Genomic DNA, 17,205 nt, shown 5'->3' with positions numbered 1-17,205 from the left:
TTAAATCTTTTTTAAAAAGGTAATTTTGTTGAGATATCACGCGTTTTGTAGTATTTATAGACCATTGAATTTGATGCATGTATCACTTACATTGAATTTAATGAAAAATATCTTATTTGATACATAAGTAAATTTTTTTTTCTATTCCATATATCACTTAGGTTGAATTTGATCAAAAGTTTTATCTTGAATTTTGTAAATTTTTTGTTAAAGGAAAACCACACACTTGGCGCTTTTTTTTACCTTTTTTAAAAAGGTAATTTTGTTTGGATCTCACGCATTTTGTATTTTTTTTTATAAACTACTTAGGTTTCTAGACCACATAAGATTACACTCCAAAACTTTCTCTTTGAGAAAAATTTTACAAAAAAGCTAAAGTTTATATAACAGATATAATACTATAAATTTTTAAATAAAATTTTCTTTTAGGGTATATTTTGAAACCAGGGCAGCTATTATGTATCTATTCGGAAACGTTTCCGCTCGGAATAATTCCGTTTTTCGTCATTTTCTTATTATGGACTTTAGATAAATTCCGAAACGATCGGAATGATTCCGTTTTTTGTCAGTTGTCTTATTATGAACATTCGGAAAGATTCCGAATCGATCTAAATGATTTCTACAGCTCGCGAGCAAGCGGAAAGATAATTCCGCTCGGAATGAGATTACGGTAACCTTCAAATATTATATTTGACAGCCGAAGCAAGTGACAGCAATTAATTATATTAATTAATTAACTGTAACTAAAATTGGTTACTCATTTTTGTACACTATTTTTACTATGGTAAGTATTTTGGATATTTTTGTTATATAAATTATAAATTAAAATTGCAACGAATATTTGGTAACTATTTAGCCTATTTGGCAACCTTTTTAGAGTTGCAACGAATATTAGGCAACTATTCGGTTTTCTGTCTATTCGGCAACGTTTTTTTTTATTATTGACCGTAGCACCAAATATTCGGTTACTATTCGGCTAGATACCGAATAGTTTTAATAAAAACTATTTAACGTTGTTAACGTTAAATAGTTTTTATTAAAAGTAAATAACGTAGTAAAAACGTTGCCAAATAGTTTCCGAATATTCGTTGCAACTCTATTATAAATTATATAAATTTTATAAATTAAACATAAATTAAAATTAATTATTTTGTTTAATTCTGGTAAGTATGTAGAATATTATATTGCTGTATTTATTTTGCTATTTATATTTTCCTTTTTTTGAATTTATTATAGTTAGCTGTAATACGTCGTGAGAGAGAAAGGCAGCGTCTTGCAGCAATTCGACATAGTCGTCTTACGAGAAGAACAATTAGAGACATGTATAATCCATTTATTATTCCCGAAAAAGAATTTATGGGAATATATAGACTGCCGAAACGTTTGGCAGAAACTCTTGTAGGAGAATTAGAGCCATATCTTCCTCCACGGGAAAGAGCTGTCGCAATCCCAAATTATATTAAAGTAAAAAGTCAAAAAATTAGATAAAAAACACAAATTTTATTTAAGTGGCAATATAATAGATATAAATCTTCAAATTATGTTAAACGATTAAAAATTATTAAAAAGAAAATAAATTATTTACGCGGCAATATAACAGTCTGTTATTAATAATATTAGGTATTGTGTGCTCTGAATTTTTATGGCCAGGGCAGTTATCAAAAATCTGTTGGCGTCGACAGTAGATTAAGTATAGCACAGTCTACTGTAAGCGTTATCATTAATGAAGTTACATTTGCAATAAATCAACATATGTTAAGACGATGGATACATTTTCCTACAACTCAGCAAGAAATTCAAGAAATTGTGCAGAAGTAAAATAATAATAATTATTATTCAACATATTATTATAACATATTTAACACAATATATTTATATAATACATAAAATTAAACTTAATTAAATTAACATATTAATATAATAACACAACACATTAATAATAACAATAATAATAATTAATATAATACCACAACAAAACACAATATAATGTACATAATATTTTACTCGTTGTTTTTGTCTTTTTCGGCACTGCTTTGCATCTGCAAAAATAAAAAAAGATAGAATTGTTTAATAAACTAGTTTTGCCTTTTTTATAGAAATTATAATAATACTATGATTCCGGGATTATTGGGATTTGTAGATGGAACTAATGTGGCAATAAGAACTCCTTTTGTGCATGAAGGATTATATGTTAATAGAAAAGGTTATCATGCACAACATGTACAAATTGTAAATACATCTTTAATACAATCTATCATCTCATCTCTAATTTTTAATACAATCAATTTTTGATGATATAAAAATATATTAAAAACTTTATATGAAAATATATATTAATTGTCTTCTAATAGATATGTGACACGGATCTAAAGATATTAAATATAGTTGCGAGATATCCCGGCTCCACTCATGATTCATTTGTATGGAGACACTGTTATATAAGACATTTTCTACAAGCACAATATGAAGCTGGTAGTCAGTGTTGGATATTTGGTAAAATTATTTTTTACTAAATGTTGCTATTTAAATTTTTTATATTATTTAATCATTTTTATTTCAATTCTCAAGGAGATTCTGGATATCCGTTAGAACCATGGTTAATAACACCATTTGCTGAAGCTCATCCTGGCACACAAGAGGAGCACTTTAACCAACGTCATAGCAGTACGCGAAATGCTGTAGAACGTTGTATAGGTGTTTTAAAAAAAAGATTTAGATGTCTTAAGATATAGAACCTTAGAATATGCGCCTGAAAAAGCAGCGCAAATTATTAACACTTGTGCAGTGTTACATAATATGTGCATACAGGCTAGATTGCCTGATCCTCCGGAGCCTGCAGAAGCTATTATGGCTTTAGAATATAACGAAATTGAAGAAGTAGAGCCATTAGCAGAGGGCAGAGCTTTGTTCAATCAAGGACAACGCATACGTGATCGTCTCGCTGGCAGATTATAGTAAATACTTTATTTACTTTAATAATTACGTAAATAGTTTATTGTTACTATTTATTAATCCTCTGTTATGTATTCTTTCATATTATATTTGAATAATAATGTTAATGTTTAACATCACGGCTACACTAAAGATATTTATTTGAGCATTGATACGCACAGGTAAGAAAACACCCGGAGAATTTATTATAATTAATTAATTGATTAAATTAATTAATTCTAATATTAAATAATTAAAATTTATACACATACCAATTTTGCATTTGAAATTTGTTTCATAGATTTTGCAATGCTCACAACCGCTTCTTTTAACGTTATTAATGCAGCTGTCTGTGCTTGCATCTCACGTAAGATTTCTATATCAATATCTATAAAAAAGAGCAGATACTATATATAAAAGAGGTAGACTTCTAAATGCAGATTATTAAAAAATATAAAAATTAATAAATATATCAAAAAAGAGCAATATATTAATATACATTGTTAAATTCTTACCACGGACTTCTGTAAGACTTTGTCTTTTTAATCGTTTAGTTTTATATTTCTTTTTTTCGGAACCAGAAGGAAGATGTAATGTAGGAGAAGAACGCAAGGTTGCTTCATTATTTTTGTTATGAATGAGTGTTAATTCAGGTGAAGGAGATTTAGAATGAAGTGGAGTGGTATTTGATAGATTTGGGGAAGTAGGATGAACAAGTGGAGATGTGAACAATATGCGAGGAGTAAATGAAGATGTTGATGGCAGACAAGTTGACGGAGGAGAAGATGAAAGTGTGTTATGTGTACGTTGTGTGTGTGTTGTTTGCTGTGTGTTCTGTGTGTGCATTTGAGGAGTAACTGAAGATGTTGATGGCAGACAAGTTGACGGAGGAGAAGATAAAAGTGTGTTGTGTGTACGTTGTGTGTGTGTTGTTTGCTGTGTTATGTGTGTGCGTTTGAGGAGTAACTGAAGATGTTGATGGGAGACAGGTTGACGGAGGAGAAGATGAAAGTGTGTTGCGTGTACGTTGTGTGTTGCATGTTTTGCGTGTGTGTATTTGAGTAGAAGATGCGTGTTGTGTATTGTGTGTTGTGTGTGTTGTATGTGTGAGTGTGTTGTATGCATTGTGTCTAGACGCGGTGGAATTGTTAAAGTGAGGACTTCTTAAGGGGGATTCTGTAGCATTAATAATTGGTAACACATGCTCTGTCCAATCTTCTGGCTGTATATAAGAAAAAAAGGAATAAAGAGGATAAATAAATAAAATGGATAGGAAGAGAAGATAAAAAGTGTGCAAATTTTTATAAAAATAAAACTTTCTATGAGGAAGCAAAAGTAATAAAGGAATTAATTTAATTTAATTTAATTTATTACTAAATAAATTTAAATATATTAACCTCTGCTGGATCTATAATATTTTCATGACCAATCGCTGCCTCTATTCCTATTAAGGATATTAATCGCTCTTCTATTTCTAGCAGAGGATTTCCGTTTGCGCCTCCTCCTCCTGTACCTTTCTGGTAACTTTTTATTCTTGCTGCCTTTGCTTTTACATCAACGCGCCAATCTCGCCATGACTGTAAATCATAGAACATTATTATAATAAATAAAGTAATAATTATAATTATAGTCCTTACTTTAATCCATTTATCAACAGTTTTTGTAGTCCCACTTCCGCAACTGTTGAGACTACTAGTAAGTTGCTCCCACAGCATATTACTTTTCTTTTTTGCATCTGTACCTTGCACTCGATTTTGTGCAAGATCCGGATGTTCCTCCATAAATTGCAACATTACCAGTCGCTGCTCCGATGATATTTTTTTGCGTTTCTATTTATAAATAAATAATATCTTTAAATATAAGAATATATAAATATATATATATATATGATATATATACATATAACATAATATATTGTTGTTTTGAGGAAAACACATTTTATTTAGATTTATTTTTACATTTTTGCTATTAGGGAGCAAAAGGCAATAATCTTTATTTAATATCGCTGTTTCTTTTATAAAAAATAACGATATTAAATAAAAGGTTATATAAACGAATTAACTTAATTATCAAGTCTTTTGTGCACTTATTATTTTAGAAATTATTAATTAGATTTATTAGTAAGATAAACATTTAATATGTACGTTTTTTATACATAATTATTAATTAAATATTTTACTTACATTTTCTGTCATGTTTCTGCAGTGTGTGACACTTATAAATGACACGTTTGTCTTGCACCGTGATTGGTTGAAACTGTCCGTTTCGCGCGTTCCGCTTGTTTCACTAATTCTTATTTCGCATCTGTCAAAATGTACGGAAACCCGATTCCGTTCCGATTTTGACAAGATTCATAATAGCTAAAAGACGCGAACGAAATTATGTTCGGAAACTTGACGATCGGAAACGTAAGATTCCGAATGGAATCATAAAAGTTACATAATAGCTGCCCAGGCCTAAGTTGAATTTGATCAAAATGATTATTTTAAATTTGTGTCTTTCCTTAAAGAAGCCCACACATTTGGAGCCCTTTTACCTTTTTTTAAAAGGATAATTATGTTTGGTCACTAAAATGTTATTTGATATAACATAGACCAAGTGATATTTTATTTTAAGGAAAAAATCATAAATCCAAGATAAAACTTTTGATCAAATTCAACTTAAATAATATATACCTTTGGATAGGAAAAATCACATTTATTTATGTATCAAATAAATTCAAGATAATACTTTTTATGAAATTTAAACTAATTTAACATAGGTAATATATATGTGTAAGCTTCTTTCAAAAAGCAAAAAATCACACTTTTGATTCAACCTAAATACATACATATCACTTTTATTTATGTATCAAATAAATCCAAGATAAAATATTTTTCATCAAATTTAACCTATGATGTAACATAGATTAATTAAAGCGAACATTTTAATCATTGATTAATAAATTGCATTATGCACAAATACAACTTTATTGTGCAAAAAGAACACATTTACACATAAAACAAATAATCAATCAATGAATTAAACAACTCGCTTCGAAATTTCTCAATTTTTTAAATATTTATAAAAATTTACATTTATATTAAATTAAAAAAATATATTTAATAAGAATATATACATAATGTAAAATTAAAATCAAAAAGTAAAATAGCTCTCTGATTTTACATTAGTGTCGATAAGATGTTGTATGATGTAGAAGAATTGTGTATTGGTTAAATGTTGCTGTAATTGTCAATCAATATTAATAACTATTAATTAGATCTAATAAGATTTCAAATGAATGGTTTTAACAATACTATTTTTATTTTTTACTTTACTAGTAACATATCATTGACAATTACAGCAATAATATATGTTATTCTCTAATTAATTAATTTTACATTGATTATTAATGGTGTCAATGATTAATTAGTTGACAATTACAGCAATAAACCAATACACAATTTTACATCACATACCATCTTATCTATTTTATCGACACAAGTGTAAAATCTTAATGTACTATGTTAATCTCTGATTAATTATTTCTTAATGTATTACTCTCTGATTAATTATTAATTTTACATTGGTGTCGATGATTAAATAGATGAGATGTTTAAAAAATCAACACAACCTCCACACTATACATGTCACTTCGCGTGAGCTGGTAATACATGGCGCGAGATCCGATAATCCTGGGTGCTCGCAAGTCGCGTACTCGCGTAAAGAGCACGGTCGGGCTCGCACTGCGTTTTCACTTGGCGCGAGCCACTACCGTGTCTCTTGATTATTATCATGCGTGATCAAGCGTAAAACGAACCACTATATTTTGTCGGTATGACAGATTCCTAAATAACCTGACGTTCATATAGCACACAACGCCTCTTGTGTCAAAAGTGTGAAAGTGACATTTTCTGATGAGAGATCGAGGACGACGATGATGTTTCTTAAATGAAAATTTTCATATTTGGACTTTGCGTTGTGATATCTCCTCTCATAAAGTACGTAGAGGAAAAATAAAAATAGTTTTCTTATTCAAATCAACCCCAAACTTTCGATTGAGCCTAGTTAAAACTCGATCCGTTTAGCCATTTCTGAGATCCGATAATCTCGGGTGCTTGCAAGTCGCGTAAAGAGCACGGTCGGGCTTGCGCTGCGCTTTCACTTTGCGTGAGCCACTACCGTGTCTCTTGATATTTGTTATAACTCGCTGCAATTTGCAGCCTTTGTTTTGCGCTGAGGGATTTGACGAAATATATTTTAAAGGAGCATATATCTTTGTCGGTTTCAGAGAATCGATTTTTTTTAAATTGCATTTTTCGACAGTGTGAACCTTCAAAAATGTTGTTCTAAAATCGTTTTTTGAAATTTTAATAACTAAAGAAGGTACAACGCATTTTGTCAGGCAGTGCGATTGCCCTTTCTGAAACTGCGCGCAGGTAGAAAGGTCGAACCCTTATACAACGGTTTTTTTTTTTTTTATATGAAGACCTGTCAAATAATAATTTGCTGGAATGTTGCCTTGGCGGATTCACTCAAAATGTAAACGAAAGCTTCAATATAATCTGGAGAATAGCACCGAAGATAATAAACAGGAGCGATGAAGTCGTTCAAATCGCAACTTATATGGCTGTTGGTTTATTTAACGATGGCACGACATCGTTATTACAAATAATGAAGACAATGGGAATGAGGATTGGACGAAACGCGGCTTAACTCGCAGCACAGAGCGACTCTCGGCGGTTTAATCAAGCGGACATCCAGGCACAGCACGCGACGCCGGAGGCCCGTATAAGCTGCCTCGCTAAAAATCAAGAAATGGAGGCAAATCTTGAGCAGGAAGATCCCTCCCCCCCTGTATGGCCCAGGAATTGACGATGCCATGTAAGTTGAATAAATTCAGTTTTACAGTAGAGTAAAATTGTTCGAAAACTTTAAACGCGTTTTTCTCAAAACCATGTTTTTAAAGTCGTTTACATGATAACTTGAAGACGGATCAATCGATCCTTTCTTTTTTTTTACTGAAAGCTTATAAGATTCGCGTATCCGATTTAAAAAATTCTGATTCTTTTTATTTTTTTATACAAACAAAAATGAAATTTTTGGCAAAAAATTCGACACTTTAACTTTAAAGGTCCGTAATTTTGTTTAAAATTCGAATTTAAAAAATCGGATACGACAACGACAAGGAAATTTACTCTTTTTTAAGATGCCGTTTTTGTGTTTCAGATGAACGGACAACGAGAAATCGTTGTAACCGCGGAATCATAGATGGCGTGCACGGTTGATAACACGGGGGGAGGGATGAAGGGGAGGTTTTTCAACCAAATCATTATAATAAAATTTATATGAGAATTACAAAAGGTGTACTTTAATATGCAAAAAGTCTTATTTTTCTAGTTTGTCTTTTGGCTCTGAAAAAAATCCAGAAAAATGCCTTTTTTGTGACTCCAAAGGTGGTATATGCCCCACAAATCACTACATGGTTTTTTCTAACGGCTAAATTTGACGCTCAACTGATTTATGTTTTGCTTCTCGGCTTGTTTTTGTTTTTGTTTTTTTTTTCCTGTTTTTTGTGTTTACTGCTACTAGTAATACCGATTCTTCTAGAAGCATTTAAATAATACTTCGATTATTTTGCTATATATTTTTGCAGATATGCCGTGATGCAACGAATGGATCGTCGCCGCGACGCGGACACATTAAAGAAAATACGGAAGCAATAAAATTTCTTACATTTAAATACATTTTTTAGTTTTATAAATTAAGTGCCGAATACATTTGTCTTGAAGCGTAAACATAAACTGGCTAGATGGCAATACCGCTACGTCTCTGAATTTTACAGAGCGGAAGTGAAACCAAGTAATAAGAGATTACCCCGCGTTAGTAGATTTAGAGCCTCGAACAGTTTACTAACGCGGGGTTCCACTGTACATGAAATTTTAGCAGTATATTTTTACAATGTATTTTAAATATTGCTGCAACATTATTAAAATTTTATTACACATTTATGTTATAACCGTGGTTCTGAAATATATACACTGCAGTGAAAAATTGCAATATTGTTACAATGTAGCTGCAAAGTTTTTTATCGTATAGATTGATATTGTTCCGATTTGATAAAGTTTATAATACTGATTTTTGTTTTTTATTCTAGGGATTTCAAATTTTAGTCGAAAGAGAGTGGTTAGACTTTGGACATAAATTTGCAGATCGATGTGGTCAAACGATTGGTTGCGACGATCCTAACGAGCGTTGTCCAGTATTTATTCAATGGCTTGACTGTGTCCATCAGTTAATTCTGCAATTTCAATGTAGTTTTCAAATGTCGTCAGCGTACCTAGTAAGTATGTAAACAATTATGTGAAGAAAGATACAGTCATGTTTAAAATTATCAAGTATCTTTGAATGAATTCCGCGGTACATACGTAACAATGTTAGAAAAAGTTCTGTTGCTTTCCGTAAAAAAAAATTTGGAAATTAATGTCAAAATAAATTATTCAATAATGTTTTGTATGCAGAATTATCAGATTGAAATATTTTCTTTAAAATTTGGGTTTTTATTATTACAAAGAATTTTTTAGGTGAATAAAAAATTAGCAGGAATTTTTAGGGAAAGAAAATATAAGAATCTATGGTATCTTTATTTTCTCACAAAATCCCACGCGATAATAAAACCTACCGAAGTTTGTTCTGATTTATATGGGAATTTGGGCCATACGCGTATACTTTTAAAATGTGTACCTATGTTTAGAGCATATATGTATTCATATTATTGAGATCGCCAGTGCCTATATTACATGAGTGAGGCAGTACTTGAGATCAAATGTTACATATCAATACTAAATTTTGCACTATAAATTTATACTTTATGTAAAATAAATATGATTTCAAATGTTAGTTAATATTTTCGTTAATGTTATACTTTATCATATCGCTTTTGTATCTAATTGCTTCTCGTGGTCATGATGGTAGCCGATAAAATCCATTTTTTGTCTGACTACGATTCTGGGCACGTGTTACGCCGTCATGGCAAGAATCTGCGATCCTAGCATACCTGGGATACATTAGGCGTCAGGACGGCCTCGTAAAAGCACTGTTCAAAGACAAAGAATACATTTTTATATTATTTGATACTCCTGAAGAGTCTAATTTTATTTAAGATCTTTTTCTAACCTCCTGTATTTTTAGCGCATGTGTAGGTAGCGCTTAAGATATTTATTTTTTTAATGTAATCTTACAGTTGACGTAGAAATACATCGTATACCAGATAAGGCCCATTTTGGAACATGGTTTTGTGAAAAATTTTCCATCTGGCAATTGTAGTTATTATGATTAAACTAGATTAGTTATGATTTGAACTTAAATTCAAGAATGATTTTAATTTTATTCTACATTTATAGATCTTGTTGGAAAAAGAAGTTACATTTTACAGTTGAAAATACAATTTAAAAGAAGAATGATTAAGAAGACAAATAACAAAACATTTATGTACTGTAGAAAATTGATGAAAAATTAGCCAAAATATATTTTAGAAATATAAATATTATAAAATTTGCAATAACGAAAGAAGAAATATTAATAATTTGCAATAAAGATTTTTGTTTACGACTTTGATTTTATTTATTTTTATGTAGATACTAAAATACGGATAAATAATATTAAACACGCTTAATAATATTAGACACAATGATATGCAAGGTGAGTTGAGGAAAGATACCACATTGAAACTTTCCATCAAGAATATTTTTATTACATTATGTTATAATTAAACGACGAAAATTCAAAATATTTTTGAGATCTTTATTTATTTATATAAATAAAATAATTGAAAAATTTGTATGTTTTACTGTAAAAGAAACAATCAAGTTTATAAAAACATGAATACAAAATAAGTAATAAAACATAAATAAATAATTTGAAAAGTAATTTTTTATATTTTAATATTTTTGTAGATTTAATAGTATTTCACAAATTTAAAATATTTAGAACTGTATGAACTCGATTTTTAATCATAAAACCATTTTAAAATAAAGTTGAACTTGAATAATTACTTTATTTTTTATTGTATATTGGTATTTTACATCCAATTTTAAAGAGAACTGTTGTTACAGTTTATGTGTGTGTGTGTGTGTTTGAATGTAAAATTTTATAATATACAGTTTATATCATACATAAATATCATAAAACACTGCTCCACAATGTGTAATAATTTTTTATTACCTAGGTTTTTTATTACCCTAATTTTTAATTACCTAGGTTTAAAATAGTTATAGAAACAATAGACCTTAACTATTTTATTATTAAATAATATAAACAGCATATTCTTACTTATTTTTCGTGTTTTTTAAAAATCTTTGCCAATTTTTATTGATATCGAATTTTTTCTTTATGGCCATAACTTTCTAACGATCTAGCGCACTTATACACGATCAGTTAATTTAATTTATGAAGAAACTAATTAAAATGGCTTCTTTCTCGAATTTGGCATCTTTCCTGACTTATCTTATCACTGAAAAAATTATTTGAGCTATTTGTATGTTCGTGTTCCAGGTGAAATTAGCTCAACATACGTACTCGCAATTGTTTGGTACATTCCTGTGTAATACAAGGCAGGAGAGGCTACAGTTGAGAATACGCGAACGTACATTTTCAGTTTGGCGTTTCCTCAACTCGACTGCGTTTGCGAATCATCTATATTCGCCGTTAAAGAATCAAGTATGTTGCAAAGTATGGTACGATTGATACAATTTTACATAATGACAACCAGAAATACGCTTCAAAATTCTGTTTTAATCATTTAAAATATGCGCTTTATAAAGTTGAGAAAATATTTAAAAGGACAAAGAAAATATTAGGGCTGATGATTTGCTTTGAATGCTTCGACATTCGATATTTTAAAGTTTTGAAACTTGGCATTAAAATTTTTGAAGATCAAAGTTTATATCCGTTTCTTGCACGGACAAGCGTCTGTATTGGGACAGGATAGGATTTATGAGATATGAAATAGATACACGTTCTAATTAATTTGGGGATTTTAACAATTTATTACTACTTCTAGTAGTATTTATAGTATATACAATGAGTGTCGGTTTTTATGCTATGGTATTATTATTAGTGTGAAGTCACACTGCATTTTGTAAGAATTTTAATTAGTTATTTATTTATTTGAAAGGATAAGCAATGGAGACACTGTTAGGTAGATGAGATGCTCGCGATCAAGAATAATTGTCATAAACGTTATATATCCAAGAGACTCAATATAATTCGATTTTAATTACAAGTCATAAACGTCCCGTTTTTCATTAAAAGATTTAAATAATTTGATCCTAATTACGCTGGCCCACGGATCCGATGATAATTTTACAATCTAATAAAATAAGAACCATCACGTTACGTTAATTTTAATAAGCGTGCTATTTCGACGGATCTTTTCCGCGTGATATCCAAATAAGAATACTTAAGTTTGCGCTTATTATGGCTGCCTCTATCCCACGGTGGCTTTCTCGCCTGCTCTCAAGCTGCGCCGTCGGACTTTCTCGCTCTCAATTTCGTTTATCACTGACATCGAGATCGTCGTAGCAGTTCTTACAGGGTCCCTTGACCGGAATACCCCGACTTCCAATTTCAGGGCAGGAGACAGTGGTCACACAGATCTTCCCCTGACCGTTCAAGTATGTCTCGAAAATGATTGGTATAACTAAGTGTACTCGGATAGAAGGACGAATGCGAAGGGCTCTTCGTAGATGTGAGTCCGATGACCGCCCAGGAACGAAAGAGGAAGAGTCCTCGTCCGTTATTCCGAACGTACACTTTTCGGAGCATTAAGCGTGCGCGCATTTTCACGATACTAGCACGTGAGATCCGGTAGTAAGGAAGTGCCTTCCCCCCTTTCGAGACCATGGCACGCGCTTCTCGAGCGATAGATCGAACGGGAATCGACGGATTCTTACAATTTGTTATTTTGATCGCGTGTATTTACGCGACGCGCGGTAACGGCCTTGCCATAGGCTGTCGACGGAGCGGTGAGTTCGGTGGTAGTCGTCACGCGGAGGGGTTTTGCGGGGTGTGATAACTCGTTACGTTTCCCGAAATTACGGTATTGTTTCTGCGAAGGAGACGGATTTTTTCAAGGATGGGGCGGTTACTGAAAGTATCTCGGTAGAAGTTATAATATTTCACTCCTGGGGCCCAATTCTGTACTTACCTACCAACGACTGTCGGTAACTCTCCCTACCGACATTTGTCGGCCGGAGCTATTCTCGACAACTCTTCACCGACGCGCGTCGTTTAAATTAACGATAAACGTCGGTCGTAACCGATAATCCTACCGAGGGGTCCCTTACCTATCGGTAGTGCGTGACCGATGCACACAGACGAGGTTATTGTCGGTATGTGCGATTGTATTAGTTAAACTCCATGATATTTTGAGTTTGTTTGATATACCGTATATTGTTCGATCGTATATTGCGATTCTACAAATTTATGAAATTGGCATTTTATGAATTTCTGTTTTTATTTGCTGCGTTTTGGGGCTAGATAACTTTGAATATGTTCCAGTAAGCTTTAATAAAAAAATCTTTAAAAATAAGTAAATTAAAATTAAATTTTGAGATTTTTTGCCTAGAAAAGTGATATCCCTGCTAAAAAAATCCGATAGAATTAGATAAGAAAAAGTTCTATCTAATTGAATCGTGTTTTTGATTCGTAAATATTAGATCGGTTATCTGAAATATACGATAGGCTTTCTATATTTCTGTATCGTATTTTTCATATAGTTACCTATTGGTTTTAATCAATTTCTATCGTCATGTTTTATATAAATTAATCGTATTCTATCGTGTTTTTGATTCGTAAATATTAGATTGGTTATCTGAAATATACGATAGGTTTTCTATATTTCTGTATCGTATTTTTCATATAGATTACCTATCGTTTTTAATCAATTTCTATCGTCATGTTTTATATAAATTAATCGTATTCTATCGTGTTTTTGGTTCGCAAATATTAGATTGCTTATCTGAAACTTATGATAGACTTTTTATCTTTCTGTATCGTATTTTTCGTATAGATTACCTATCGTAAATCTAGTTCAAAAAATGTAAACGTTTTACTTTTCTTGTACAGAATCGTTTACTCAATTAAAATGAGTAAATTATAAAAGTAATGTGGCAGTCGTCTTGCACATCGTCCTCTCGTAGCGAAAGAAACTGATTATTGCTTGTCTTAATCGTATTGCGGGTGGTCTTTATATAGCGGGTCGGCTGCATTTGACTCACGAGAGAGTAATCGCCTACCAGCTTATCGGCGGCGCTGCGTACTAACTAAAAAGTTGGATAGAAAATGATAGAAACATACAGAAATTTGATAGAAAATTTATAAAATTCTATCGTTCTTTATCGTATCTCAATTAAACGATTAAAACTTTATCTGAATATGGATACTTTCCTATATGATCTTACCTAATTATCTTACTGAATAGAAAAATTACGATTTAAAGTCTATACAAATAAATCTGAAATTGTCCCTATATGTTTCTATCAAATATATGTTATGGAACAATAATCGTTTTCTATCGTTGTCTTTATAATAAGAGATATTTCAAGGAGGAACAATTATCAGGCACACAAAAAAAGTGATCCGCCGGACCAGACTAGTCAATCCTTATGTATTTTGACTCGCTAAATCCGAATTCAAGGTCAGAATTGCAAAGTTAGCTCCCATTTTCTAACCTCAAAAAAATTTTTTTTTAATGTTGGTCTGGCGGACCAGACTATATAATCAGTCAATCCTTATGTATTTTGACTCGCTGAATCCAAATCCAAGGTCAGAATTACTAAATTTGCTCATTTTGTTTAACCTCAAAAAACATTTTTTTTTAATGTTGGTCCGGCGGACCAAAGTAGTCTATCCTTATGTATTTTGATCCGCTGAATCCAAATCCAAGGTCAGAATTATTAAATTTGCTCACTTTTTCTAACCTCAAAAAAAATTTTCTTTAATGTTGGTCCGGCGGACCAAAGTAGTCTATCCTTATGTATTTTGTCCCGCTGAATCGAAATTCAAGGTCAGAATTGCTGAATTGGCTTATTTTTTTCTAACCTCAAAAAAACACCTTGTAAAAGCAGCTTGGATCTTAAATGTATAATTTGGAGCGTGCAAGCTTGCGTAAGCACATTATCCGGGGAAAATTCAATACTTATAACAAGTCTGAGCTTCTGTGAATGAATAGCGTAGAAAATTCACTCCCTTTTCCTATTATATTTAACTCTTTTATTCTGACCTTGGATTTGGATTCAGCGGGTCAAAATACATAAGGATTGACTGATTATATAGTCTGGTCCGCCAACATAAAAAAAAATTTTTTTTGAGGTTAGGAAATGCGAGCTAACTTTGCAATTTTGACTTTGGATTCGTATTCAGCGGGTCAAAATACATAAGAATTGACTAGTCTAGTCCGCCGGACCAACCTTTTTTTTTGTGTGTCTGTGTTATTTTATAATTCTGCCGGACAGAACATTCTGTTGTTCTTTATGGTATCCGAATTAAACGATTAAAACTTTATCTGAATATGGATACTTTCCTATATTATTTTATCTGGTTATCTTATTGAATAAAAAAATTACGAGTTAAAGTCTATATAAATTATTCAGATAATTCTATATTCAGATAAAGTTTTAATCGTTTGATTCAGACACGATAAAGAATGATAAAATGTTATGTTCGGCAAAATTTCGAAATAATTTTTCCCTGTTTAAAATATCTGCAATTATATAGACAATGATAGAAAACTATTATAGTATATAACATATTTTTAATAAAAACGTATAGGGACAATTTCAGATTAATTTATATAGACTTTACGTCATAATTTTTATATTCAGTAAGATAGCCAGATAAATTGTATAGGAAAGTACTCATATTCAGATAAAGATTTAATCGTTTAATTTAGATACGATAAGAAACGATAGAACTTTATGTCCTCCGAAATTGGAATACATCTGATAGAAACGTATAGGAACAATTTCAGATTAATTCATATAGAGTCTTATAGACCTTAAATCGTAAATTTCATATTCAGAACGATAAGTAGATAGGATCATATATAAAAGTAGTCGTATTCAGATAAAGTTTTAATCGTTTATTTCAGATACGATAAGAAACGATAGAATTTTATAACTTTTCTATCTGGCAGGAAATCTAGTGTCCGATAGAAACGATAGATTCAGATAAAATCATATTAAATTTCTATCAAATTTCTATATGTTTCTATCAGTTTCTATCGTACTTTTTGAACAGGGATATTGACTATATATCTCTTTTACATTTTGCATATTTTATAAAATTAAAACGTTAAAAAAACAAATTTGTACATATAGCATTTTATATGTGTATTATTGCTAAATTTTTTATAATAATATTTATAATAATATTTTCTGGTTCGGGTAGAAAATTCAGCCTTTTGGATAACTCTTTCCATTGTTGCTATAATTGCAGTTTGTCATCATTCCCAGAAAATCGGTTGGCAGCAAAACGGCTATGCTTTTCCATATATGAATCTAAATCCTCCATTTGTTGTGTTGATGCTTCTGAAGAACATTGTTTTTTGACAGTGCTACAAAAATAAAATTATTTAATAAATGAATTCCGGGAAAAAACGTTTTATATAAAAACATACATAAATATATAAAAAATTGTCTATATATAATCATATATATTCCGGAATATATATGACTATATGTATATGGACAATTTTTCATACTTAACTTTTTTAAAAGAAGCAATACGAAAATTATTTTTTTAATCAGTTTCTATCTTTTCAATATGACTTATTTTTTTATATCAAACAGAAATTTTACGAAAGAAATGAGACTAATATAAACCCACAGCACGGGGAGCTCCCGAGGAGCTCACAAAATTTTTCATAAGCTTTATTTAAGCTTCTAAAGAATTCGCACGGAGCGTCCGCTTTTGAAAGCTCCTTGAGAACTTCATTTGAGCTCGCAGGGAGTTTATAAATCATGTTTTAAGAGCTTCCCGGGAGCTCTTATGTCTGCTTTTGGGAGCTCCCTGAGAGCTTAGATGAAGCTATCAGGGAGCTTATATAGAAGCTTCACGGGAATTATTTTGAAGCTCGCAGGGAGTTCTTAAAACATTATTTCTGAACTCCCTGCGAGCTTAAATAAAGCTCTCAGGGAGCTCTCAAAAGCGGACATAGGAGCTGCCGGAAAAAATTTTATTTTTATATTTTCTCAATTTTCGGAAGCTCTCTCCGAGTTGCGAAGGCCCACGAAC

General features: G+C 31.1%; 1 protein-coding gene across 6 annotated transcripts in view; it reads left to right on the top strand.

The window, feature by feature from the left end:
- The window catches only part of LOC105831889 (myotubularin-related protein 3), a 199,634-nt gene that overhangs the window by 111,508 nt on the left and 70,921 nt on the right, over positions 1-17,205 (top strand). For 5 of the 6 annotated variants that reach the window (XM_036293108.1, XM_012672341.3, XM_036293104.1 and 2 more), the window contains 2 exons: positions 9,068-9,253; positions 11,464-11,628. In XM_036293108.1, the coding sequence (XP_036149001.1) occupies positions 9,068-9,253; positions 11,464-11,628 (351 nt within the window). The remainder of the gene's footprint in view (positions 1-9,067; positions 9,254-11,463; positions 11,629-17,205) is intronic. The other variant, XM_036293107.1, reaches the window with a different exon arrangement.

The sequence above is a fragment of the Monomorium pharaonis genome, chromosome 10 (genome assembly GCF_013373865.1).
Source record: "Monomorium pharaonis isolate MP-MQ-018 chromosome 10, ASM1337386v2, whole genome shotgun sequence".
Classification (NCBI taxonomy): domain Eukaryota; kingdom Metazoa; phylum Arthropoda; class Insecta; order Hymenoptera; family Formicidae; genus Monomorium; species Monomorium pharaonis.
The sequence above is the reverse complement of the archived record's forward strand: the minus strand, read 5'-3'. Positions and strand labels throughout refer to the sequence as shown.